This window comes from Grus americana, chromosome 1, assembly GCF_028858705.1.
Source record: "Grus americana isolate bGruAme1 chromosome 1, bGruAme1.mat, whole genome shotgun sequence".
Lineage (NCBI taxonomy): Eukaryota > Metazoa > Chordata > Aves > Gruiformes > Gruidae > Grus > Grus americana.
The window spans coordinates 108,188,974-108,216,277 of record NC_072852.1 but is presented as its reverse complement, the minus strand read 5'-3'; the positions used below and the strand labels follow the sequence as shown (position 1 = coordinate 108,216,277).

The window sequence follows — 27,304 nt, the reverse complement described above, 5'->3', positions numbered from 1 at the left end:
AGGAGCAATCATGTAAATTCTACCTATACCCAACTGGGGGTGTGGGGGGGTACTGCCTGCAGCAAGGCTGATTGCCAGTCCTGTGGCTGTCTTATATCGCCATCCCCATCTCCCTACCCCGGGAGGAGAGGGACGCGTGGGTGTGGAGCACAGTGGTTTAGTCCACACCCCGCAGCCTCCCTTCCCCAGGCAGCCTCGGGAGCCGCGCTCATTCTCCTCCCTCTCCTTGCCAGCCGGTGTGTCCGCGGCGGCAGGAGGCGGAGGCGGCGGGAGGGGAGAGGAGAGGAGAGCGGAGCGGAGCGGCGGACGCCGGGCTGCCGCGGCCGCCCGGGAGAGCTGCGGCAGCGGGAGGCCCCCGCACCCCCTGCCGCACGCACCCCGCTGCCGCCGCCACAACTGCACGGCAGCAGCCCGCCGCCGCTCCCGCCCGCAGCGGCATCGCGCTGGAGTTACTGCCCTCAAGCAGTTTCCGCTCCGGTTTTCAGTGAGGAGGGAGGTGTAGGGGACAGGGCTTTACTTTGAGGGGATGCTAGGAAAGCCGTTCCCCTCCTGTAGCACGTTGCCTAGGCGTTCCTATTATGGAAGTTAAGTGAGAAACTCTGCAGCTTGAACTGATTTGGGAGAGAAAGAGAGAGAAAGGGTTAGGGGGAGGGCGAGAGGAAAGCAAAATAGCCAAACTAAGCCAATGATTTTCCTGCAAAGTGCCGGGAAGTTTGTGGAGCACTTTCTAGGAATCAGGTCCTTTCTCAGAGTCTCTCCTTGTCTTCCGAAGAAAGACCTTGCTTTTGGATTGCCATGGAGCCTAAAGAGACTCTTAGACACACTTGAATAATTCCTCCGCTTGGGCTGGATTGGTGGGAATTTAGGAAGGAGCGTGTGTGCAAAGCAGAAGCCTTCGGAGCTCGCTCGCTGCTCTAATCTGTATGGATCTAAAAGTGTCACATTCAAGACCTTTCCATCTGCAGCTTTTGATTTCAAGATTTCCCTTTCCACTTTAAGTAGCTGCTAGGAAACTGAAAACTTTTGGACCTACCTCTTACTGGCTTTGGATACTTTTTTTTGGATCTCTGTGGAATTGGTCTCGCAGGCGATCGGGATTGCTTTTAATATGTCAAAATGGGTCTGCTGACGCCACTCCTGCTCTTTGGATTTGCATTTTTTCAAGTCTATGGTAAGTTCGCTCATTTTAGATATGCCATTTCTGTGCAGAATTCCCCTTCAGCTGAATCTGATTTGGGACAGCACATGGACGGCATTATAAGCTTTAACATTACACAGCCTTAAGCTTGTTTCTGGTATAAAAATGGTATTTCGGGGGGGGGGGGGGGGAGGAAATACATGTTTCCAATAAGCAGTCCTTCCCGTCTGCTAACTTAATGGAAAAGCAGCTTATGAATGGAAGAATGTCAGCTTGAGGTAGCGAGGAAAGAGTGAAAAACTACCGTGCTAAATCTTTTATTTCGGGGGGGGAGGGGGGGAAGCGGGAAGGAGAAAGGGAAGGCAGACAGCTGTTGTAGCTGGTATTACTTTGCCTTGTTCTATTGTTAAACTTTCCACCGGGAGAGCCAGCTGATGAAATAAATAGGTTAGTTCTGCCTCGGCTCCAGGTGAGGCGAATTGGCGGATTTCCAGGGTCCCTCATCGCCTCCTTTGGCGCTGGCGAGCGGCAGACCAGGCAGGCAGGGCGCGCGGGGCGGCGGGCAGCACAGGGGGCAGCACGGCACCAACCACCCCGCTTCACCTCCACCCACCCTCCGAGGGGCCGGGCAGGTGCGGCGTGGCCGGCCCGCCAGCCACCGTGGGGCTCCGTTCGGGGGTGGGGCGGGAGGGTCTTCCCATCATCTTCCCCCTCGTTACGGGCTTTCCGGAGGGAGTGGTGTCACGAAGCTTAGGAACGTTTGGGAAAAGGGTGGATTTTTTTTTTTTTCTTCTCTTCTTCCTCCCCCCTCCTCCGCACTCCCCCCTTTGGGTCTGCTCGACAACACTTCTTGCGGTTTTCAAGTTTAAGTAATGGATGGGGAGCTATAAATTAGCATCTTGGGGAAGTACGCTTTAGTAGGGCGGAAACTTCAGTGCAAGGGTGAATTGTCTTTCAAAGTAGGGGTTGGCGCTGTACTGCAGTAGAGACGTTAGAGGCATTACAGTAGTTCAAGCACACAGCTAGGAAGCGAGCATCTGTAACAGCATACGGTTCTACATGAGTGTGTGCTGGGACCAAATGCTCGGCATTCCTCCTAGTATCGAGTATTTGCATCTCTAAACAGTCGTATAGACTTTAGGTGAATTTAATGTCTGGGACCCTGGCTGGTTTTGCCTGTCTGTTAGAGCAAACTTTGTTCCAGGAAGCTATTGCTTACAGCATTTACTGTATCAGTCCTGAAGCAAGGACTCTAGGTTTATTGTTTGCAGTCACAGGCTGCTTTGGGTATTTCTTCCCCTCCTCTCATCTTCCCCCACCCTCTAGCAAGAAAGGAAGCAAAATAGACGAGGGAGACATTCAAGTACAGTTTTACATTGATTTCATAATATGCTATGCAGTTTAATGTTCAGTTTGGTGTACTGGTAAGAAAATTTCTGTATAATGTATGTACATGCTAAACAGTAGGAAGTTTTAACTGTGAAAGGATTTAATGAAAAATTTGCGTCTATCACATGGCCATAGTTTTGTGGGGATTTTTTTTCTGTTTGCTTTATTTCTCCTACTGTAACATATTTTGATCCTTAACTTTAGGACCCCCAGTACTGGACATATCTTTGTATACAAACTGAAAACATCAGGCTGTAGAAGTGTAATTATTAATAAGTGTTATTGTATATAGCTAGAAGGAATACAATTAAAGTGCTCACTGGAAGTGACAAAGTGAATCAGAGGAGCTTGGTGTTACAGAATGTAATTAATGTACCAGGCTGTTTGGAGATATATGAAACAAATGCAATTAACCAGCTTGCTGGAACAACAGGAGCAAGACATAATTTATTCTGGTTTTGTCACGGGTAACACAAGTAGAACCTTTGTTCTGGTTTAGCCTTATAGGATGAGGGTGGGGGGTGCAGGTGAAGCACATAGCTAATTTAGAGCTGGACTATTAGAAAAAAAAATGCCAATAAACTGCCCAGAATAGATGGGATCCTCCCCTTTTGTGGGAAGATATTGCTGAGACTGTCAAGTTTGCCTACATTAACAACTCTCTGAAATAAATAAATAGCAAGCCTTGTGGATAGCACATCATGACCAAGTAGAGAGAAGCTGTTATTGTTGAAATGACTAACAAGTAGCTTTGAAGAAATACTGGTGTGAAAACCTGGCATGCGGTACTTCTGTCTCTTTAGGAGCATAGTAATTACGATTACACCTTAGGGTGACATATACAACCAGTTGCTTTGAGAAGATATTTATCAACATTAGCACTATTTATGATGCTTTAATTTAAGAAAAAAGGCAAAACCCAACAGACCACTTGTTTAATAGGTCCTCGGTTTGTTTCATATGTTTGGAAGTTAACTCATAGTGCATTCCTGTTTTGGAGGGCTTTTGGTTGTTGGGTTGAGGGTTTTTTTTTTTTTGTTCTCTTGGCATCAGATTCAGACAGAGACATTGTAGTATTTGAGGCATGTTAGACATCCTTATCCCTGTGACATTAGTTTTGTTTAGTGATTCAAAAGTGATATTACACAGTGTACAGTGGTATAGATCAAAATGATAATTTTTTCTTCTAAGATTATTTTCTCTGTCCCTGCTTTTATGACACTTGAAAATTGCAAAGCTTAATGGAAATGGCAGAAAGCATATATATGTATATATTATTATTATGCTTATGATTTTCCTGTAGCCCTGCCCATAGTCTTGCAGTCTGTTCAGGGAATAACTGTAATTCTCTTTTTCTTTAGCTGTCAATCTTGGTTACTGTTCTTGAAAAAGCAAACAAACAAAAATCAAACACAACAAAAAAAAAAAACCCAAACAAAAACCTACCTCACTAGACAGAGTCTGTACCATAAAATAAAACACTAGCTATTGGGGGTAAAACAGCTGATTACCTTTTTTTAATAATGTTCAATTGATTTTTCTTTCATTGTTATGTGGTTGGGTTTTTTTTATCTTTCTTCCAATCATTAGTAAAGCTTGGAAGAACCAATACGAACAGAAAAGTTCATAACTACTGTGAACACAAGTGTGTAGATGTTACCCCAGACACTAGTTTTAGTAGGCCAAACTCTGACCTGGTAGGACTCATAGTGTTTTCAATGAAAATGACAACCTTTTATGTCAGGGCTGGTTTCTAGGCATTGTCCCTTGAAAATTGCAAGTGTCATGCTCTTGACTCTGTGATGGTGTTAAAGATATGTGAGAATAATTCTGCAAAAGCAGCATTTTATCTCTGTATTAGTATATTTCAAAAACACCTATTTTTTAATGAAAAGTATAAATCTGAAATGGTGGGGTGGCTCAAGCATTCTATTTTTTTTAATTAATTTTATTTCTTCATACCAGTAAGCTACACATCTGTGGCCTTGTGCAGATCTCGGTTGCCTATCAGAGAACATGGCTTACATATAAAGCTAGAGTGTATTCTTCCAGTGAGCATTTGAGCTGACAGGGTCTTGATCTCTCATGTGAGAGTTGCTGTTGATGGATAACCTTTGCTTCTGTGGAATGTGTGCATTTTAATGCATTAAGAGTAAAATTCTGAGGTGGAGAGTTTGCACTTTTGTTTCCTTTAGCTTGTTCTTCCATAAGACCCAATTCTGGAAAACATTTAAGAGTGTGCTTCCATCACTTATCCAGAATCTCACTGAAGTTAATAAGGATATAAACATGTGTTCCAAGTTAATAACATGCTTTAAAACTTTGCTGAGTAGGGATGAATGTATGCCCGTGATGAAACAGTTTGCTGAATTAGTCTTAATATTTTGCTTTCTTTACTTCTTGTCTGGTAAGTCGTTATTGCAACAGCATATATTTACGTGCAAAAGATAGGCAATGAGAAAATCCTATCATTGCACTTCCAGAGATGGTTATGTTTGAAAATTAATGTAATCCAAATAATGTGTTTTGCTCCTTTGCTAATTTGGGACTCTGCAAAAGGTCTGATACCCCATGATTCTTTCAGAAAAGGTGGAATAGGAGTTTTAAAAGTCTTTTGTGAGTTGCACTTATTGTAATAATCCTTCCATTAGGAACTTTCTGGAATGATGAGATCGACGTTGGTTAAGGAAAATAAGTTTTACCACTACAGGCTAAGGATATGTAACCTTAAAAGTAGATAAAACGATTTAAGGAAATTTTTAAGGATGCTTAAAAAGCATCAAGAAGATGTGCCAAAAAATTCAATGAGAGCAAATGGCGGCTTTGGCTAGTCTGTCCAGTCAACTCTGTTTCCAGGGGTTGCTACATAGCAACGCTATGTAGGCTCTCATAGCACTGAATTCAAGACATGCTCTGTCCGCTGCTGAACTGTTTAGTGGAAATTACTAAAGAGTATGCAATGGCTCTTTAGCCATTTGCTACCCTTGAATTGCTATTCAAATATTGATCTCAGCTAAATAGATTGCTAACAGGTTCTGTATGTTCTGTTTCAGCCACCTAAGAGGAACAGTGCTGTCAGGTTTTATCTGTTATCTCAGGTGGCATGGCAGAGGTTGCTCTTCCTGTGGCTGCCATCTGGCTCACCACCTCTCATACCAACCTTGTGGAGGATACTTAGTAATCATATTGATGCTGTCTCTTGCCAAGAGGCTGGGTTTACTGGTGCTCTTTTCTAGATTTCTATAGCGATCTCTTTATTTTGAGTGCAGTAGAAAGTAAGTATTCAGTCTTGCCAACGACTGAACAGACATTTCTTACATGTAACTGCTGAATTTTTACGGAACACTTACTGTTATCCAAACTTTCTTGCACTTACATTTTTATATTATGCATGCCTTGTACATTCTAAAAAATTCCTTTAAATTTTGGTATCTGGAAGGATACAGAGTCTGATCTTAAATCACTACTTCAGGGAGTGTTGAGGATACCTTTTATGTAGGGTTAGTCATGTAGACTGTTAGTTATATTAGTTAGATCTTTGAATGCAAAATAATTGCACAGAAATAAAGATTTGTGGATGTAGGTTTTAGTCTTACCATCTTTACTCTCAGATCTGGCTTCTACTGTAAAATGTAAACCATGGACTCTCTGCCCTTGAAGTTATGTGCCCAGAAGTAAGTTTGTGTTGTCGTCTCCTCAAACTCTTTCCGTAACAAAATCACTGTTAATCACCTATGGTTAACAGTTTTTATTGTTATAGTGAATAATTAAACAAGGCCTCATTAATTTAGGACCTGATTCTGCACCACTGAAATCTATAACACTTTTGCTACAGAGTCCTTTGTGTGAAAGACCTTGAAAGCTGGTGGTGATATCTTGGCTTACTGTAATTAAAGGCTTGCATCTTAATACATGTAACGTAATCTTATTATAAGATGAAGTTGGCTTGTTGCTACATCCTTCCACGGGGATAACTTCCAAATGTTAGAGGCTACCAGTGCATATTGCTGCTTCAGTCCTGCTTACTGCTTGCTTGTTCCTATATTGCTCTCTTTACAAGTACAGAGCATCCCTTTGTAATCAGAAAGCTGCTTCTTGTGCTGTGATGTGGATGTAATGATATGCATTCTTAATATTTTTTTCAAGCCAAAAGTTCATGAAATAAGAAATGGCTTTTTAATTCCATCTCTGCAGCTTATCTTGGCTTTGCTGCTATGGAAGAGATCCAAGATGTGCTCTTAATTTTATTAAAATAATAACCTTCAACAATAAATACATGAACAACAATAGACAAACTAACCAGTAGTACCCATGTAATAACCTGCTGATACCTATATTGAACCTCTGTGCTCTAGTGGCCGAGCCTAATTGAGATTCATCTTCGTATTATGGACAAACGTGATGTGAAGATATTAACTTCAAAAGTGTTCTGGCAGAAGTAGCTTGTGCATATGCATTGAACTTGCAGTCTTTACCATTCTACCTCAACTCACTAAATAATGGTTATTATCTGCAGATCTCTGTGAGTTACAATTTACTTAGCCAAAAAAAATAGCTGAACTCATCCGTTTAACTGGGTTTTGAGCTAACTTTCTGATTATGTTCTAGATAGATTTGCAAGCATTCTTCCCTGTGCTTAGTTGCACTACAAAACCATGTCAGTAAAAACCGCACGGCTTTGTTTTGCTTAATGATAAAGTTACTTTTTTTGTCCTGATAATTCTACCAGGCAACAATGTATCTTTGGCTTGCTGATAACTGAAAGCCACCAATTTTCTAGTGATTCTGGTGTATATTTTGGAACCAATTGAGGATTGCAATAGAACCTGGATGCACACAATCTTTTTATGCTATTTATCTGTCCTGCTTATGGAGATACTTATTCAGCTCTATCAACCTATATGAATGATAACTGGAAGAACACGAAGCATTTTCAAATCCATTCCTCATCATTTTCAGGTACTCATTGCATAAGACACCATTCCAAGCTTGATTTGGAGCAACCTTAATGGTATGTGATGTTTGCTTGCAGAATTACCCTTCTTGTCACTGAGTCTTCATTGTACTCCTCCAGTTCCAGCAGAATTCTTCAGTCTGACTACAGTGAAAGACAGTAGCCTGCCATTATGCTATTTTATGCTTTGCTATAATTTACTTTTATTTTCTCTTATTGCTTTTTCTCAGATTAATTGGGAGAACAGTTTATTTGGTCTGATACATGGAAATGAACTGGTAGTGTAAGTGGAATGCCAGGAGTTGAAGTATGATCGAAGTCATTAGCGTTTACCTAGATGATTATGCCACACTGCCTGTTGCAGCATATGGTCTTTTAGTTTGTATTTGTGCATTCCCTACATAGCTTCAGTGTAGTGTGCCAAGGCGAGAAGAGTCTCTCTGTAATGTGCTTGTCATAAATGCAGATTGGACAAATACGTAAGGAACAAATGGCCAGCAGCAAGTTGTAAAACACAGTAAACTCTGTAGTTCATGCCTGTTAATCACTTGCCATTGATTGCAAGAGAAGCTGAGTGGAAAAAATTTAACCTTTTAAAACCAAAATGTCAGGTAACTAACATCAGTCAACTCTTTCCTCATTCATAGTGAATGGAGGAACTGTTCATGCTAGGGTACCAGAGATACTTTTTTTACTGCTGTGCAAATGTCAAGAGTTAAGAAGCAGTTATGAGAAGTATTTTAATGCTGCATGAGCCCCATAATCATGGTTTCTCAAGCTGTCATTCTGCGCAGTTTTCAAAGTCCGTGTGCCCTGTAGCCCAGATTACTTCAGCCTGGCAAAAGGACTGGTCAATTTTAACAGTTTATGTTGTATCCTAAAGAGAACTCTGTGACTAAGGGATGGGCAATAGTTTCTTTCATATCACTATTATGAAGAATTCAAATGCCATAGCAATGCTGTTGGACTAGGAGCTAGTTCGAAAAGGTGCGTTTTCTTCACCTGGATTTCCTTTCCCAAGTCAGCTTGATCTTCTCTTAGGGATTGTCACTCCATAGTGGAGACAGCAGAAAAAGCACCTGTGGGCACATCCTCCTTCTGACTTTCCAGAGGTGAAATACTGTGGTCAATGCATTATGTTACCTTCAAGACCTGGAGACCCTTATTGGTCCTGCATGTACGTGTACACTAGCACTGTCCTGCTCTGATGCTTTTCTGCGGAGAGAAGTAACACTGTAGGCGAGGAGGAGTGGGATAGTAGCCTGATTCCAGGTCTGTGGCATTTTGAAGCAATGAATGAGAGGAGAGAGAGAATAGCAGGGGAGCTGGGCTGCAGAGCAGGGGGCTGGGTCAGGCAGCATAGGGAGTGAAAAGGGGAGCAAAACACTACTGTCATGCTTAATGCAATAGTGCTGATGCCTAATAACTTCAGCGTTGTCTTATACACAGTATGTTTAGGCTTTTATCATCGCTATGCCATTTGTACATCACTTATCCATGAAGTGAATAAACCTCTCTGTTAAATTGTTTGAGTCCAGATTTGTTTGGAGTGGCTGCAAGAAAACGTTAAATTGCAATTTGATGCAGTGAACTAAGGTCTTTGCTGACTTTAACTTGATGTACTGAAGTGCTGTGATAGAGTGGCTGGATTTTTGTGTATATGTTTTTACGATATGCAAGAGAAATTCAGTGGGCTAACTAAAATAGTTTACGTCAAGGCAACAGCTATTAAACAAAGGACTTTCAGTGGAAAAGAATAACTATCAGAAATACTGCAAGCTGTATTTTACCCTTGATCTATTACATCTGTTTTGTTGTCCAATTGGATTTTAAAAAAATAATGCTTTGGTTTTTTTAAGCTAGTCAATGTGTTCTGTCTATTCAGATGTATGCCTGAATTATAAACTTTTGTGTTTATCTTTTTTCTTCTCCATGAATTTAATTCATCATCTTAAACTGTGCAATGCGATGTTTACCTAATGAGACCAGACAGCTTGTTCTGTAAGATCAAGTCTCATGAGGTAAAATCCCAGCTCTTGGAAAAGGAGGATCCGATGATAAAATTGTCTTTCAGTACTGTTGTCTTTAAACCTCTAAGAATGGTTAGCTGCGTGTGTACATCTATATTTAAAAAAAAAAAAAAAAAAACAAAACCAAAACAAACAAACAAAAAAAACCAGAAAAAGGTTTTTATCTATGTAGAAGTACAATTATATCTCAACACACTTATAATGAAAGAAAATAACTTTAGAAACTGTAAGAAATAGAATTTATGTCCCCAAAGGCAAAACTGTGAACAATGGTAGGAACTATTAGAATGCTGAATTAAAAGAAAATGAAATGTGTGACAAGTAGACAAACAGATATTTAATTAAATATGAATCAGTGTAAAACAGAACTGTTTATTATTATTTCCTGAATCCTTTTTGACAACTGCTTAGTTCAGGATAAAATGCAAAAAAACATATGTCTGGCTTTGTATGACCCCAAATTTCTCTGTTCTCCCTTTCAGCAGACAACATGCCCTTTTTCCCTAAGTGATTTTTGGTTGCTAGGAGAAGTGCAGTAGTCTGCCCTGCTCTTATCCAGCAGTAAAACCGAAGAGTGTATTGAGGTAAAGAGAGGGGCAAAGCACAGTATAGGCCATGAATCACAAGTTTGTTCCCACTTTTTCTTTGAAAACTTTTGTTTTTACTAATGGTGTTTCTTTTCAGCTGATCTCTCAAAGCCATTCAGAGAGTGAAAAAAAAATTGTGCTATTAAGAGTCCACTTAGAGGAACAAAAAAAGGAGGGGGAGACTTTGAGACTTATTCATGGGGCCACAGTGGTAGCAATGCGCAACTCAATGAATAGCTTCAGTCAGCTGCTGTTAAAACTGGATGATTGATACCTTCTCGTTTTTGCTAGGACTGGAAAGTACACAGTCTTCATAGTGATCCTGCCAGTTTTAATGCAAGATACTGAAGTTGTTTACAAACTATCTATCTTCAAACCTCAGTATATGCAGTATTCCTGAAGCATCTCTGGAGAATTCAAATAGTAATGTTGCATGCATTTGTTAAAATTAGGAGGAGAGAATTGTTAATAATCATGCTACTTTTGCTCTAGTTTGTGAAACCCTTTATTCCCTCTCTAAATTGTGTATTAAGTGTGTACTGTGGCAAGAGTCACTTGACTGTCACCTTCTATAATGATCTGAAAGTGTCCAAATTTCATTGGCTACTTTTAAACCTTTGCAATTGAAAATGATTTTATATGGCTAGGTATTGTAACAAGTATAAGTGATTAGATATATTGTCTATATTAATAGACCATTGAAATCACAAAAATTATGGTGGATTTTGCTTGAAATTGATTGCAGGATGAATGTATAGACAATACATTTCCTTAAGTGCTTAGTGAAACTTAGAGCAGTCTTAAAACAATTATTATATCCCTCAAGAAAGATTGCTGAAGAGGTCATGTGAGTCAGTCCCATTGATGAGGAAGAACATGTGACTACAGAGAACTGTGATTTGTGCTGTAGAAACAGATGACTGCTTGTGAACAGAGCAGGCTTCTGTATCATTCCTTAACAGGAATAAGTGGTGAATGGCTAAGGGTCTCATTACCAATTTAGAGTATCTTATTGACTCGATTTAGTGACATGCAGATAATAGAGAAATTCAATGATGATGTAATTGGAAAAATAGTGCAGTAACTTGTACCGATTTGTTATTCCCGTTTGAACAAAATAGGTTTCACCCATATTTGTGAGGGTATTGGGTGACCTGGCAGTACTGGATTCAGTCCCAGTGCAATTTAATGGAATCTGTGTCTGTTTAGGTCAGGGCTGAATTTGCCCCCAGGGAAAGATGAAGATGGAAGAGTTGTAAGTTAAATTACAGGGAGCTGGCTCTATCTTACAGTCTGCTGATGGCGAATGGGAGTGTGTGTGTGGTGGTTCTATGTGTGGTGGTTTTTTTTCTTTTTCTTCCTGATCCACACAGACTTTAGGAGTAACTTCAATACCAACTACAGTACGACTGAGTTTTCAGTTACTTCCGTGAAAGCTGCAAGTGCTGAGACCAAAGGTTTTCCCTCATAAATTACAGCAGATGTTGCCTCAGTCATTCTTCAGTGTTAGCCCAGAAGTGCTGTTGTCCTTTTTCCTGCTGAGAACTGTGTGGGAAAAGACACACATTTTGTCACTGCATGTGGATATTGGTTAGCAAAATTGGATTGACTGTTAGTATGTTAATATAAAGGATGTGCCCAGTGTTACTCAGGAACTCCATGGCAGAAGGGAGAATGAGATCTGGTCTCTCAGAACACAGTTGATGGTGGAGGAGGTGTGCTAGTGTTAAAGGTGAAGGAAGAAGGGGTAACTTGAACTGATGTTGCTGCTGCATCTCTTTACTTGGCATTTAAAGCAAGGCAGCTTTTGAGGCTCCAGGAGGATGAGAATTCACGGACTGTGAATCTGTCCTCTAGTAACGGTTTTCCTTCCTGTTACTTGATAGTCCTACTGCATTGCATTATGAAAGAGAAAAGGGGTAGAGGGTGATTCAGCACTGCTGGATTTGGGACAGGGGCTCGGGGGGAGCCGACACTGCTGCAGTGGAACACTGAGCTATGCTTGTCCTTCCGGATCTTTTCCCTCTGTCCTCAGCTATGTGTTTCTGGGAGTCTAAATATGCTAGAGGAAAGAGTCAGGAAAGAAGTGGTAGCTCAGGACCTGGACCTGTTTGAAACTGACGGAAACCTATTGCTGCATGGTGACATTCAGCTGTCTGACATTCCTGTTCTCGCTTTTGCCTTTTCATTCAACTTAATGTGCCAAATGAAGCATCATTTCTTCAGAGAACTCATCTGTCCCTCAGAGCCCGATTTATTTGTAGAATAAACTTATTTCAGGCTAAGTAGTATACATCTATTTAAGTAAGGACCAGCTATAACTACAATATTGAAGTGGAGAAGTAAGGAATGAAGGCAGGTTTAAATACACTCTTCCTGTCATATGATATGGAACAAATCTGTGGCCATTTCTTATTCTTTCTCTTTTTCTCCCCTCCTGTTAAATCTATTTCCTAGATTTTTGCTGTAATGAAAGGTGTGTAGCTTGCTTGGCAAGTTTCAAATATGAAATCTCCTCACTGTTGATGCTTTACGTTGTAATTGGAGAACATTTTCCTCTGCATAGGCCAGAAAATGAGAGATGCTTTAGTTTACTACATGGAAATCACTGAAGTTGAAGTTTCTAGGTTTATTCTAGGTCATGGAGAAAAATATGCTCTTGTTTACAGATTTTCATTCCTTGTGCTGCTTGTCTGCTACTTCTGTCCATGTTCCATTCATGTAGCTTCCTCCTTATATTTCATAGTTTTGTTTATCTTGTTTTCTTGTCAATTGCTTTAGTTTCTTTTCCAACTTTTTTCTGTTCATCTCATTCTTCTGGTTGGTTTAGGTTGCTGTTTTCTAACCATGTTGCTTGAATATCAAGAATAAAAGGACTGAAATAACAGGAAAAGTTGGGGAGAAGGCAGTGTCAGTGAGGGAGGAACAATTATAAAAAACTTTGGTCTTTGGCAGGATTACTTGGTGATTTTTTTTGTGCATAGATGAAGTTCTGTGGAAGCAGAATCTTCTGCCAGCCCTAACAAGTAACTTGAGTAAATAATAATAATAATAAAAGTTTACAGCTGTAAGCCAAATTTTGTGTGAAGTTGGAAGGAAGTACCTTCCTGAACACTTAACCATGTCTCAAGTCTACCTTTAGTTTTGAAGCACGTAAGTCTCTACCCTATCATGGAGAATCCTCTCCAGTAATCTGGAGAGAATTACATATAATTATGTTTATAAGTGATTTGTTAGGTTTCCTATTCTTACAAATAGTTGAACTTCATCCATTTATAAAATATCAGTACATAGGTGGGCAATCAACTTTAAATATCTAAACTGATTTTTTTTTTTTTTGTCTACAAAGTTATAAACAGCATCAGTGGGGCCACAGTTTTGTTTTGGAGTGTTTGGCAATGTAGGAGGCTAATGCAGTGAAAGAAGTTGGGTTTTTTTGTTGTTTGGTGGTGGGTTTTTTTTTAATAATTACACAAAGCTTAAGAGATTGACTCAAAACTAAACATAGAGCTGTAATCAGGAGGTTAACAGATGCAAGAAGCTTCACCTGTGCTCTGTTAGATAGCTGGTGGGAACCCAAGATAATGATGCACGATGCATCCAGTAGTAAGAAGTGTAGTCAACAGCTTGAGGAAAGGAGTCTGTAACACCATGAAAACTACATTAATTCATCTTCAAATGAAGGCTGGCTGTTGACCAATGGAGACCACTTTCAGCTGTATCTGCCCTGAGGACTGCAACTTTCTCTATTAGGGAAGCCACAAATCTATTTTAAAACCAATTTGTAATAAATTTGCAAAGTAGGAAGGCAGATACATTATTTGGCAACGAATTTCTTCCATACCTCTTAGCATTTGTGACCAGGTATCTTACCAGGCTGCTTGGTGTTTCCAGAGCAGTGATGAGGATGAAATAAATTCTGGCACTCTTTGGATGAAGAAAGATACAGAAATTATCGGTTGTTTGAAGGGGATGGAGAATAACTCTATGCAAGGCTTGGTCTCTTCTGCTATCTGCAGTGGTACTTTTGGCATCTTTTGAGATGGTCTCAGCATGTACTGTGAGGGCCCTGATCTGTATCTTACCATATATACTATCATCAAAGTCTAAGCTGGTCATTGTTAAAGGCTACATCACGTGAATCTCATGGTATTACTGTTAATGTAGTGTGCAGGTATTTTTGTCCTATGGGAAATCACCAAGAAAGTTTCATGAGACTGTGGCAGTGCCTCCTGGGCTTGTCTTCTAATCAGAGTGAAGGAATAATTTGTGACCACTTGATATGTTTTGCTATCATGCCCAGATAAGCATATAGAGGGAAAAGGGTAGAGCATGAAGGAGCAGAGTTGGAGCCATGTCTTAGTGTGCTTCTTGTGTATCACTTGCACTGTGAAACTTTTGCAGCTGCAACAACTAGAATAAAGCACAGTGTTTTTCCTGGATGCCCAGAATACCCTTATGCCAATTCAGGATTTGGGGTGTTGGGAGAAAGAATTCTAAGGTCATTTTTAGAGGAAGATGGATTCTTGAGAGTTTGAATCTTCTGAAGACAGATATCCATGTAGTCATAGATGCAATATTTCTACTTTTTTTTTTCTTTTTCAGTGCTTCAGACTTTTGTTTAACACTTCGAATAGACAGACAGCATTCTTTCATCTAACAAGTGTGATATATTAAGCTGGGGAGAGAAAATGTAGAGGATTTTAGTTTTAATATGGACTCAGCTGGAGGCATGCTACTTAATGAATCACTAATACCACATCCTGCAGTGTTATAAGTGGTAGTGGTCTCCTGTCCAAATACAGTTCTTGTCCAACTTCCTCCACTTACAAGCCTCACAGGGTCATAATTCTTACATCTAGTTTAGAAAGAAGATAGGTTTCAAATTGCACTAGCTGAGATGGAGAATTTTGAACAAGTTTCTTTGGAAGTGAGACTTCAGTGGAGAAATTGAAATGTAGAAAATAATAGTGCTATGCAGGAGCAAAAGTATTCAGCCTGTACACTGAATACCTGGAAAGGAAATAGATTCTGTAATATTCTATGCTGAATGTTCAGAAGGTGCTTCCGAATGTAGTTTACTTGCATACATTAAAGCTTTTTTATAACTTGGTATGAATTGGTTGCATATGCATGTGATATAAATAAAACCTAACTGGATGTTGTAAGCCAAAGAAATAAATCAGCCAATGATTCTGTTGCATATATTCTTGTTACAGCTGTCTTGGGGAGCTATAAATAGATATTGCTTATTACTTTTGCTTGCATTTATTTTTACTTTAAATGGCAAATAAAATTATTGTTAGCAGACCTTAAAATCACTTGGAGGATATTTACTTAGATAATTTTTAGGAAAAGCATGAATGTCTCTGTTAAAATATTTGTTAATAGTGTCTGAATGATGGGACGAGTAGATAAATTGTAGTACAAATGCCTAAAGATTTTTCTTTTATGTCTTCAAGAAAGAAATTATGTAGAGGGTTTATAAGCACTTTTCCAAGCGCTTATACTATGAGCTACCTTTTCCTGGAAAAATCTGGATCCAAGTGGGGGGCGGGGGAGGGGGAAAGAAAGAAAGAAAAAAAGAATAAAAACTGGAGTAGCAGTTTTGGTAAGTATCAATTGGCCTAAACCAACTTGAAGTAAAAGAAACAGTAGAAAAATAAATACCCATCTCACAGACATATCATTACCTTCTTTTGCTCCTTTCTAAATATGTCAAAATCAGCAAAAATATTGCTATAGTTTCTGTAATATCTTCTTTAAAAGTAGGTCTTGCTGGCTTTGTTTCTCTTTTCCAGTAATGGAAGAGCTTTTGCTTTGTAAGAATTTTTGGAGGCTTTGCTCACTGCCAGTAAATATAGCAAAAATAGGGTAGAAGATCAGTCTACTAAAGTGTTTGAGTGTTCACGGAACATATACCTAATATAATGTAAATGTCACTGGCTCTTGTTCCCCTGCCTCCTCACGGGGGGGGGGGGGGGGAAATCGATACATATGCTTCAGAATACTTCCCATGACAAAATGAGATAGACAATGATGATAGATCTGGCTAACTGTCTGGCAGCATGCCTGTCTCTTTGATAAACCCAATATTTGGAACTTTTAGAGAAATATTGTTAGAACACAATATTCCTGCCATCTGGCATTTCTTGCTCACTTCAGTGAGATCCTTTGGAGGTAAGTGAGAAGTGCTTCTTAAGAAGTTCAATATGACAGAATTCAGAATATTGAGATGTGGTGAGATTCCTTTATTATATCAACAGTTAATAAAAATAGTAAGGGGAGGAGCGGAACAGTTACTGACTTCTTGTGCTATAGAGTTTTAACTTTTGGTTGCATAAGGAAGCATTAATGAAAAAATTGTTCTGCTAAGTGATGTTTCATCTCAGCCTACGTCTAACTAGGTATATAAAGCTTTTCCTTTCAAGCAGAGAAGTTCTTTATTTATTTCCACCATAGATTTTACAATGTAAGATACAACTTCATATTTACAGATCCAAGTAAGAACACAGGCAAACCAAGTAAACCTCCTCAGACAGAGAATAGAATTCATAATCCGTTTAAAAAAATATTGTATTTCATGTTTGCAAATAATGTATCTTTGATTTTCTTAAAAACTTATAGGGAGTGGAATGGAGTTTATGTAAAATGTGTCTTAACTGCAATTTTGAGAGCTGTTACATACCCAAGACAAAGAATCTTTTGAGCCTCAGATAAACTAGGCAATACAAAAATGAAAATTCCCTGATTTTTTTTTTTTTTTTTTAATACTGAGAATTAGAGGGTGCAAGTCTTGACATTTTATAGCAAAACTAGCCTCGTGCCTAGGCACACAAATATAGCCTTGTTCGTTTGCTGGACACTAGCATATAGTAATGTTAAAACACAAAGTGCTAAAAAGGAATTGTTGTTGTATCTCAAAATCAGTACTGAAAATACCAAATAAAAGAAGATAAATCTCAACTCTATTTGCACTCCATTTATTGAAAGGCTCCTGAGGATAAAGATATAGGTGACTATTAGATGACATTAATCTATATTCTCCATGAACTGTTGGGTCCCCAGTTATGATAAAATACTGGTAAGTCTACTTAAGTTGGTTTATTATGGCCCATATATTGATGACATACCTTAATAGGCTAATACTGCTCTCGACATATCTTGTCACATTAATTTGCTTTGTGCAAAGATTGATAGACAGTGAATTACACCAGCTCTTGTATTGTGAGAGGATGCCATACATGAAGAAGGCAATTGTCCACTTCTGCACTGAGGTAAGTTTATGATGGCTGCATGCCACAAGTCAGGTCAGACTTTGGCACCTTTTGCATTCTTCTTAATTAGTAGCTCTTGGTGAAAACTATGAGGAATATTGTGGGCTCTAAACTGACAGAACTGTGTGATGTTCTTGCACAGGGTTTGCCTGAAGGCTGAATGCCACACTGGTGGGGTTCATACAGCACAAATGCTGATTTCATAGATTTGGGGGCATTTTCAAACCTTTATATAATGGAGAACTCTTGTCTGTTGGAATATTTTGAAAAATTTAATTTCACTAATCTGTGTTCATTTATTATTTTATTCTAATGTGTGTATTTCAAAATGCCTTTCAATTCAAGCAGCACTGGAGATGATAGTGGAAATCTGATGTTGCTTATTAGTGTTATTTGTAAGCTAGAAGTGATCTCTTAATTTGAGGAATTTCAATCAATTATCATCATACCTCACAGATTACGTTGTTATTTTAGGACAACTGGCCATATTTTCAAACCATTTGGTTTGAAAGTCTGATTTGGACTGTTGAAACTTAGCCACTGATAAAATGACACTAACCCTTTTTTTCCTGTATGACATGGAAGCACACAGTTTTGGGGGTAAAAATGTAGTCTGAAAGATATTTTAAAAATGACAGAGGGCGATTTATATTTATTGTAAATAAGAGTTATTGGTGAATTGTTGGATGAAGTGATAGCCTTTCACCTCCAAGGCACCATTTTAAATTAATCCCTTGATCCTAATTGAGATAAATGGTTTTAGTTTTGTCCCTGGTGTAAAGTAGCCCATATTACAAAATCGCCATACATCTATTTTTGCAAACTTGGCATAATTGGCATTGTCTTAAGACTGAATTGGCATTGAAAGTGTACTATTTCTTATTGCTTAGGAAGGTGTTCTCTCTAGGTCAGGGTAAATGTCATTGTTGGGTCTGTGAAGGAAATCTGCTCATGCCTCTGTTGTTAATCCATAGCTGAAAGATTTGTCAAAAATGTTTAAAATGCTATAGCTGTTCTTTGAAGTTGGGGTTTTTTTGTTGGGGTTTTTTTTTTTTTTCATTTAAAGAGTAAAGAAAGTAAATCAATATGAGACAGGGACCTTATTTTCTTACATCTGATAGGAATTCAAATGCTCAGAGACATGAAAATTGCCTAACTTACCATTGCTCATGACAGGTAGCCTAACACTTCAATGATGGTCTTATGAACTTTAGGAAAGATGGACATGTGGAAAGAAATATAAATTATTGTAGAATACATTATTGTGTACTAAGGATTAGGTTGAACCTGAGTGAAGGAAAGTGTGTGGCTTTCCTTCCCCACTTTCCCTGAAGGATCTCCAGGAACTGCAATTCCTTCTCTTTACTGTGAGGGTGGTGAGGCACTGGAACAGGTTACCCAGAGCAGCTGTGGCTGCCCCCTCCCTGGAAGTGTTCAAGGCCAGGCTGGATGGGGCTTTGGGCAACCTGGTCTAGTGGAGGGTGTCCCTGCCCATGGCAGGGGGGTTGGAACTAGATGGTCTTGGAGGTCTCTTCCAACTCAAACGATTTTATGATGCTATTACCTGTAGATGTGGCACATAGAGACATTGTTTAGGGGTAGACTTGGCAGTGTTAGGTTTACGGTTGGACTCAATCTTAAAGGCCTTTTCTAACATAAATGGTTCTGTGATTCTACCCTTCTTCCAAGGGAAAAACAATATGTATGGTACTGCTCTTGGCTGGAGAGTTTGCGTGCATTTGTTTTCCTGCTCTTGCTCTTATGTCTGCTGGACTGAATCTTTGGAGCTACAGTCCTTTACCTCAATTTTTCAGCTGGCAGAAGATCTGGAGGAGTGAAGGATCAAATATGCAACTTTTAACCCCTAGCATGAACTGAAATGCCAGGAGATTATAAAGGAAGCTGTGTCTGCATTTTGACCAGTGTATTCTGTTTGGTGTTATACAAGGCAGTGTTCCAGATGAGGGCTTAGTGTGTCTTAGCACAGGTGGAGAACATGCTTTCTGAAAAATCTTTACACTTAGACAACAAAAGGATCACAAAAAGTATTTATGTAGGACAGGATTTGGGGAAAAATGTCCAGGAAGACAATGGGTCATATTCACTAAGTTTGGTTTGTTCTCTTCTGGTACCAAGAAGAAAAGAAACTTCAAAAGGGAACACTGTCAAATTGTGTATGTTTATATACATTTCTTAGCTAATTAGGGAACAATTTTCTTAAATTCAGGGAAGATTACAGCATTTTTTCATGCTGATTTGCTTATGTTCCTGTTTGAAAGCAGAACATTTTATTTGTTTTGCATATAAAAAATAATAGTTTTTTTAAAAAATTCTGATTTACAAATAGTTTTATCAGATGTCTTTTTATATTAAGAACTTGAAGAATATTTTACATAGTAGTGTCTGATTCATTTTTATAAAGTATACAGGCATGCATTTATAAAGGAATTGGAGAAACTGCCTCATATGTGTCCGTAGCAGGATTTGACATAACAAGTTGACATAGATGCCTTAAATCTGAATAAAATTTGGGCTACATATTAGAGCTACATATTATGTCAAATTTAATTAAATATTTGAAGGTGTGCACTTTTTTGTTGGTTTTTTTTGTTTGTTTGGGGTTTTTTTTTTGTTTGGGTTTTTTTTTTTTTTTAAATAGGTATCTGGGTGAATGGGAGGAGAGAGAAAGGGGTTCTCCAATTGTCATACTCTCAAAAAAAGTGTGGAATAAACTATCTTATATGATTCATGCTAGCTAGTTACTGTGATTTCTAGTGGTAGTAGGTAGATAGAATTTTGTGATGAGCAGTTTTAATAAAACACACATGTCGTAGTCTTTTGCTGTTTTGTGTAGAACTTATTGGCAGGAATGGCAGATGTGAGCTGTTCTAAGCCTTAAGTAGCTAAAAGGGATTAACTTTACACAGAGGATTTACTAATGAAGACATTGCACTTAGACATGCAGAAGGAAAGTGAATTGTTGATCAAGACATCATTTTATCTAGTTGTCCTAAACACTTTCTTTCCCTCTTTTTTTTATGCTACTTATAAATGTAGCATATTGTATAAATGCAATTGGATACTATTCTCATATTTTTTCTTCATCCCTTTATAGTAGTTTCACAGTATCTGGCAGTTAGAGTAAGATATAATCTATGGACAGATAGACAAGACAGTCAAACTGTAGGCTGTGATGGCAACCTGTGTAGTATTTGTTCTTAAGATAATTCATTTTCATATGCTTAGGGGTAGATTCTACTACTTGAACCAGTAAATAATTGGTTTTTGAAGGCATGATGCAGGTAATTCTAATCTTCTCTGGGATTTGTTTTAAAAAAACACAAACAAGCAAAAAAAAAATTTTTTTTTTTGTTGAATACTCCTGCTTTGCTTCTCTTCTGTAAACCAGTTAGCTTCATAGCTGGAGGCCAGGTAAGCATCAATAAGGTTTAAAAAGCAAACAAAAAATCAAAGCCCAAATAAGGAAAAGAAGTTTCTCCACTGAAACATGGGAAGACTTGGTGACAACTGGCTTCATAGTCAGCCTGTCTCTGAGTGATGACTTGTGTAATTTTTAGTTGGGAAGGGCAGGAGGAGGTGCACATGGCTGGGTAACCTCCTTTATTAGAAAAAAAACAAAACAAAACCTTTTTTTTTTCTAAAAGATTTGTGATCTTGTCAGAACACATTAACTTTGTAGGCAGAGATCAAGCAGGTATTAAAAAGTTAAGAAATATGCCTGTTGCCTCTGATTCCTTCCCTTGCTTTCTTATCATATCAACTGCAGGTTCTGTTGTGAGACAGACCACCTTGATCTGTATTTCAAACGTATCTTTGCAGCAAAGGGTTGCAGCAGATTTTAACGTATTTTAGACTTACCATCCCAAGTGGAGCAGTCCAGGTTTTGGCTAATAGAGCATGAGGTAAATTTTTGTGCTTTTTATTTTAAACTGTTGTTGATATTTGCTTTAATATATGTTTATACGTATATATGTCCACATTGTGCTGGTTTTGGCTGCAGTAGAGTTTAATTTTCTTCACAGTAGCTAGTATGGGGCTGTGTTTTGGATTCGTGCTGGAACCAGCATTGCTAACACAGGGATGGTTTGGTTCCTGCTGAGCAGCACTCACACAGAGCCAAGGCCTCTTCTGCTCCTCACACCACCCCACCAGCCTGTGGGCTGGGGGTGCACAAGGAGCTGGGAGGGGGGACAGCTGGGACAGCTGATCCCAACTGACCACAGGGATGTTCCATACCATATGGTGTCATGCTCAGCATATAAAGCTGGGGGAAGAAGAAGGAAGAGGGGGGAATGTTTGGAGTGATGGTGTTTGTCTTCCCCAGTAATGGTTATGTGTGGTGGAGCCCTGCGTTCCTGGAGATGGCTGAACCCCTGCCTAGCCATGGGAAGTGGTGAATGAATTCCTTGGTTTGCTTTGCTTGCACACACGGCTTTTGCTTTCCCTATGAAACTGTCTTTATCTCAACCCACGAGTTTTCTCACTTTTATTCTTCCAATTCTCTCTCCCCCATCCCACCATGGGGGAGTGAGTGACTGGGTGGTGCTTAGCTGCCAGCTGGGGTTAAACCACGACACACACATATAATTGTAATTATTAAAATAGATGTTGTAAAATAGATGTCCTATTTTACTTGTAGGGAAATATAAAGATGTTATTTGCAACAAAAAATACTGGTTTAATTCGATCCAATATAAAAGTGAACAGTCATTCAGGAAGTAGTTTTCAAATAAGGAATGGTAAAGCTATTGCTCTGGCAACCAAAGTATGATATTTAAAACCGTGTAAGCTACTAAGAACTAGTCAGAGTGTATGTCATTCAAAAGGAAGTTTATTTTAGCTTTCCAGTATATACTGGGCATGTACTGTGACTTTGGTCTCACAAATTGTTAATGCTGTTCTTATACAACATATATAGAAAAATAGATGTGATATGCATTTCCTTTTATAGATTATTTCTCTTATAGATTATTGCTATTACTTCAAGTTAATAAAAGTTCTCAGCTATTACTATATATGATTATGTTTTAAAAAAAATCATTAAGATGTGGCTGAGTCACGCTAAGCTATCCTCTTTTGTCTCATGGTAGATAAACAATGCATTTTGAAAAAATGGGGCAAGCACTTTGAGTCATTCCCAGCTTCTAAGTGTTTGTGGCTTATTAACTTCTCGAGGTGCTGTTTTTGTGGTTAACTTCTTTTGTGAATTTAGCCAGATATTTGTTTGTTTTGTTGTGGTTTTTTTTTTTTTAACTCAACACTTATTCACTCTTTGCTTTTTAAGGTCTTTGAGTAGAAGTAACAATCATTCCAGCAAACTATTCACTGTAGTATTAGCTGGTATCTATCCATAGATCAATTCTCTTACCCAGTGTTATTAAAGAGTACTGACAGAACAGAAGGGATTGCTACAGGCATGTTTTTTTTCTTGTTACGGTCAAATGAAAGAATATTAAATAACAAACATAGACTTGGCACCTGTAGATCAGAGCACCAAAATAAGTTTTAGAATGCTGGCAATTCTGAAGTTTTTTGCACCACTGTAGTGATTTTGCCTGCGAGGTTAGTGATATAATCATTTGAGGTTGTTGCATTTGATATTGATGTTAACCTTTAGGATAGCTGATAAACTGACTTTCTTCTGGCAGGCATCATTAATAGGAGGCTCTGTGCTGTCCTGAATAATTTTCCTCACAATTAGCAGCATTGATCTTGTAGGTGCAGCAGCAGCTGAAGTTCCTTGAGGCAATCAGTGAATGCAATGGGTTGAAACTCACACTTGAACTGCAAGCTGACTGTTCCCATTTGACCATCACAGCAATCACAGTTTTCTAGTTCTTGTTTGTTGATTCTTGAAAGCAGTTTATTCCTCATGCTTAGATATATTTCTCACATACGCTTCCAAGGCAAGAAGTGAAAGCCTGGATTTACCAAGCTGTTCTCTGTAGGATCAGTTCTACTTGGTAAGTCATTCTGGATGTGAAGATAATCTGTAAATTACTTTTGTACAGAGATGCAGTGTCCTGATATCTCAAATATGATGAAAGCTGTGGGGTTTTTGTTGGGGGGGTGGGGGGAGAAGTTGAAATAATTTCTAGTTGAAAAGCCACCTTTATCTGATTATAAATATTGATTAATACTAATGGAGTGGGCTCCAGGAGAGACTTTACATACCTCTTATGCCTACTAATAAGGTCTCATCTCAGATGCACAAAAGCTCTTGAGGAAGTGGGTCATTTGCATGGAAGTTAGAAAAATCACCCTATGCTTTTGTAGTGAGGACATCTTGCCTATTGCTTCAAAGAAAAGCTTGACACGGACGTGGGGGAATAGACTGGGAGCTGTAGAGCTGCTGAGGAGCATAGAAGGAGTGTAGGGCTGGGGGGCGGGGATGATGGGCAGGGAGAGAGTGCTGTGTGAGTAATGTGTTAAATGCAGATCTTGATCTGATTGTGGAGGTGAGCCTTCCTTCATTAGTTTTATTACCTAGTCTGAGAGTTGATGACAGTTCATTTCGACAAAAATCCAATCTTGAGTTCTGGTAAAAAACAGCATCTTAAAACACATTTGAACTAGTATCCCAGCTTTCTGTTGGCTACAACATTCTGTCAAATGGTTATCTTCACTGTTATTACTAAGAAGGGATTCATCAAGTGAGCAGTGCTTTTCTTAAACTTCTATGGGCTATGCTAGAGCAATATGGAAGTTAGAGAAGGGCTAAAACCATACAAAAAGTACACAAATGGGAAAAAATAGTTATTGATACTCTTGAGGGTTACAGATACTGAGTGCCTGGGAGACTGTGTGCTAGGACTTGCGCTCTGTTATGAGGAGGAGTGCTGGAAGAAGTGCTGATTAGGAAAGCAGTCTTTCAGTGCATAGCACTTGCTGGGCTTTATTTGCCTTTAAGGGGTCATCTGATGACAGCAGATTCTATGTGTCTTTTTTTTAATCAACTTGTTTAATGTCAAGGATGCTTGAAACTTAATTAGATGACTACTTTTTGTTTGAGAAATAGCATGCAGGTAGTAAAGCATCATTTGACTTTTCAGAAAAAGATGATAGGAACACAATGTGTAGCCCTATAAGTAACTACAAATTACAGAGTTTCCATAAATGCTTCATTATCAATAGTGCTTTTGAACTTACTAGTACTTCCTGCGTTCTGAGGTGTTGTGGTATGAGACACTGCAATTGCAGAGCAAATCTTAAATTGCAGTGCAAATCTGCAAATCTTAGATTGCTAGTTTTTTACCAAGCTACAATGCAACGTGAAGTGACATTGTTTGGCAATCCTGTCTTATTGAAATCAGTTGTAAAACCTATACATTGAGTCAAGGACAAGAAAAGGGCAAGTCTTTCCAGAGAAACTGTATCAGTAGATAAAATAACTGGTGATGCTGTCAGTGTATCAGTTATTCTATGTGACAAAAATTGTTGCATTATCCCTATAGGTTATGTGGGATATGGATATATAACACACAAATACTGATGGAATGCTAAGTTAATTTGGGGTATGAACCCTGCTCTGAAACATGGAGGATCTTAATTTCTGATATCAGCCTATGTGTCTTTGCTGCATCAATATTATCAATATTCTTCCAGACTTATCATGCAATTTTTTAATTGTTTTTTTTTTAAGCAAATACACTGTTTTTCTTTTGGCATTTTAGGAAACAGACAAGCTTGCTAATCCATTGAGGAAATTTGTGTGTTTATATATCTATATGCACATATATAATATAAAAAATTAAGATAATGAGTAGGTATAGTCCTTGTATGGGCTTTTTACATCTCCAAAGGTATAAATTGGTTAAGGTACTGAGGTAATAAAAACTAATACTCTGGGAATTTCCAAGTAATATATACAGAATTAGTTTGAAATTATGAAACAGTTTCATTTTGTGAGTAACATTAGAAACTTAAAGCCTGGCAAAGTGAAATTGCTTCTCAATGGCTCTAGAAACCTGGAGCTTGCAGACATTGCAAGAGGATTGAGAGTAAAGCTCAAACACAGTACATCAAGAACTTGCAGGTAAATCTTGCCTAAGACTGTGCAGCAGCATAGCAGGAGGAGAGTGGTATTGGCCACACATTATTGTAAGCCATCTGTGCATGCAGGGTATAGGTCAGAAAGACACTTTAGTAAGCTGACAATACTGTTTGTTGCCTGGAGTTTTCATCAGTGAATCTCAAAATGTTTCACAAAGGAGTTGTGTGAACATCTGCATTTTAAAAACAGAAAAATGGAGGTAAAGGATGGTGAAATATCTGCCATGTAGCAGAATGATGCTAGCGTCTGGAGTGGAACTCATGTTGTGTGTTCAGGAGCACACGTGACTGTACGTCAGTGCTGGAGTGGCATACGTACCCTGACAAAATTTGGTTTGGAAAAAATTCCATCAGTGTAGAACCCAAGCAAAATGTATTGCCATCCACAGGGAGAACAAAGGGATGACAGAAATAGAAAACACTATTTTGTAGCTCCCACTGTGTTTAGCTGTCCTTATATATGATATCCTGTCTTAAAGTGACAGAATACCTTGTTACTTTGATTCATAGGATGAAAATCTGTGTGTATGGTGGATATGGTGCTATGTAACAAACATCAAAATTTGGTGCTATTCTATTTCAACACTCTTTCTGTGGAGAAACGTCCAACTCAGTTGAACAAAAATAAGATTAATGAAAACAGTATGTAATGCCAGTTTAAGTTTGAAAACACTTCCAGGGGAAAACTTGAAAGCAAAATTATATATATGATGCTCAAGGACGTTAGCCTTTCTATAACAGCAGAAAAATGAAGATCCAGTCTATGTTCCTCAGTACCTGCGCTTTTTTTTTTTTTTTGGTAGGGAGAGAATCACATGTGCAATTTTAGGGCACAATTTTACCTGTTCTGTTACATTTTAATGTAGCCTTTGAAAATCATCACAGTTATCAGTTTTGCTTTGAAAGAGCACATTCTGCAGGCTGTGATAATATCACTTCCTTTAGGTAGCAGCAGCAGGAAGAAGTAAAGACTAATGTTAGATATGTGTGAATTTAGTCTGGATGAAAATGTTCGTGTTAAAGATAATCTTAAATGGAGAATTTTACGGTAAAATAGGCAAGAAAATGATGATTTAGGCTTTCAGATCTGAAGTGAGTGAAGTTACACAGTTACTAATACAAAGCGACCTCAGGAAGTTTGTAATATGGTTAAGAAAGAAAATGGATTGTAATCCAAAAAAATTCAATAGTCAAATCATATGCATCAAGGAATAAGATAATTGCCAGAGACCTCTGAAAGGCATTTTTATACTCATCTTTAGTACAGTGTACCCTCGTAAGTTTAGGAATGTGTGTTAAGTTAGCCACTGCAAGACAGAGGATACTCAGCATGAGAGATCAGTGGTGTGGCTTAGTAGAGCATTGCATTTTTAGGAGTGACAAGCTATTACATCAGCTTTGCAAGAGAACGGAGTGAAGCTGAAACTTTGATTGAATGTAAACTTTGTGCCAGCTTTCTGCAGATGGGAGAATTTAGCTTTTTAACATGTGCTGTTCTAGGTCTCTTGATTTAAAATCATGTTAGCAAACTAGAGAAAACTCAAAGGTGATGACAAGAGATTAGTGAGAACTGGGAAGAAGTTTTATGAGCAACTGAAAGGGAGTGTGCCAGAGGAGATAAAAAAAACAGTGGACTGTTACTGTTGTGAATTGTGTAATTTTTTTTTGCTTCATCTTTTACATGTTTCTTTATCTTCTCAGATGAAATAGTTAAGATGAGGGTTAAAATTTAAAGTATGTCTATATCTTACAAAAAACATGATGCAGTGTTGCACCTAATTTAACTCAACCTTGAAATTTAAGATTGGAGGTTCTAATGAAATTGAAATGTAGTAAGGCATGGAAATGCATAGTTA

The 27,304-nt window shown here is 38.6% G+C and overlaps 1 protein-coding gene across 17 annotated transcripts in view; it reads left to right on the top strand.

Moving 5' to 3' along the window:
* The first annotated feature begins 203 nt into the window (after positions 1 to 203).
* ROBO2 (roundabout guidance receptor 2) overlaps positions 204 to 27,304 on the top strand; it is a 485,452-nt gene continuing 458,351 nt past the window's right edge. For 7 of the 17 annotated variants that reach the window (XM_054847439.1, XM_054847430.1, XM_054847375.1 and 4 more), the window contains exon 1: positions 207 to 1,171. In XM_054847439.1, coding sequence (XP_054703414.1) covers positions 1,117 to 1,171 — 55 coding nt within the window. In that variant the 5' untranslated portion in view covers positions 207 to 1,116. Of the gene's footprint in view, positions 1,172 to 27,304 lie in introns of all 17 variants that reach the window. The other 10 variants (XM_054847298.1, XM_054847318.1, XM_054847385.1 and 7 more) reach the window with 3 other exon arrangements.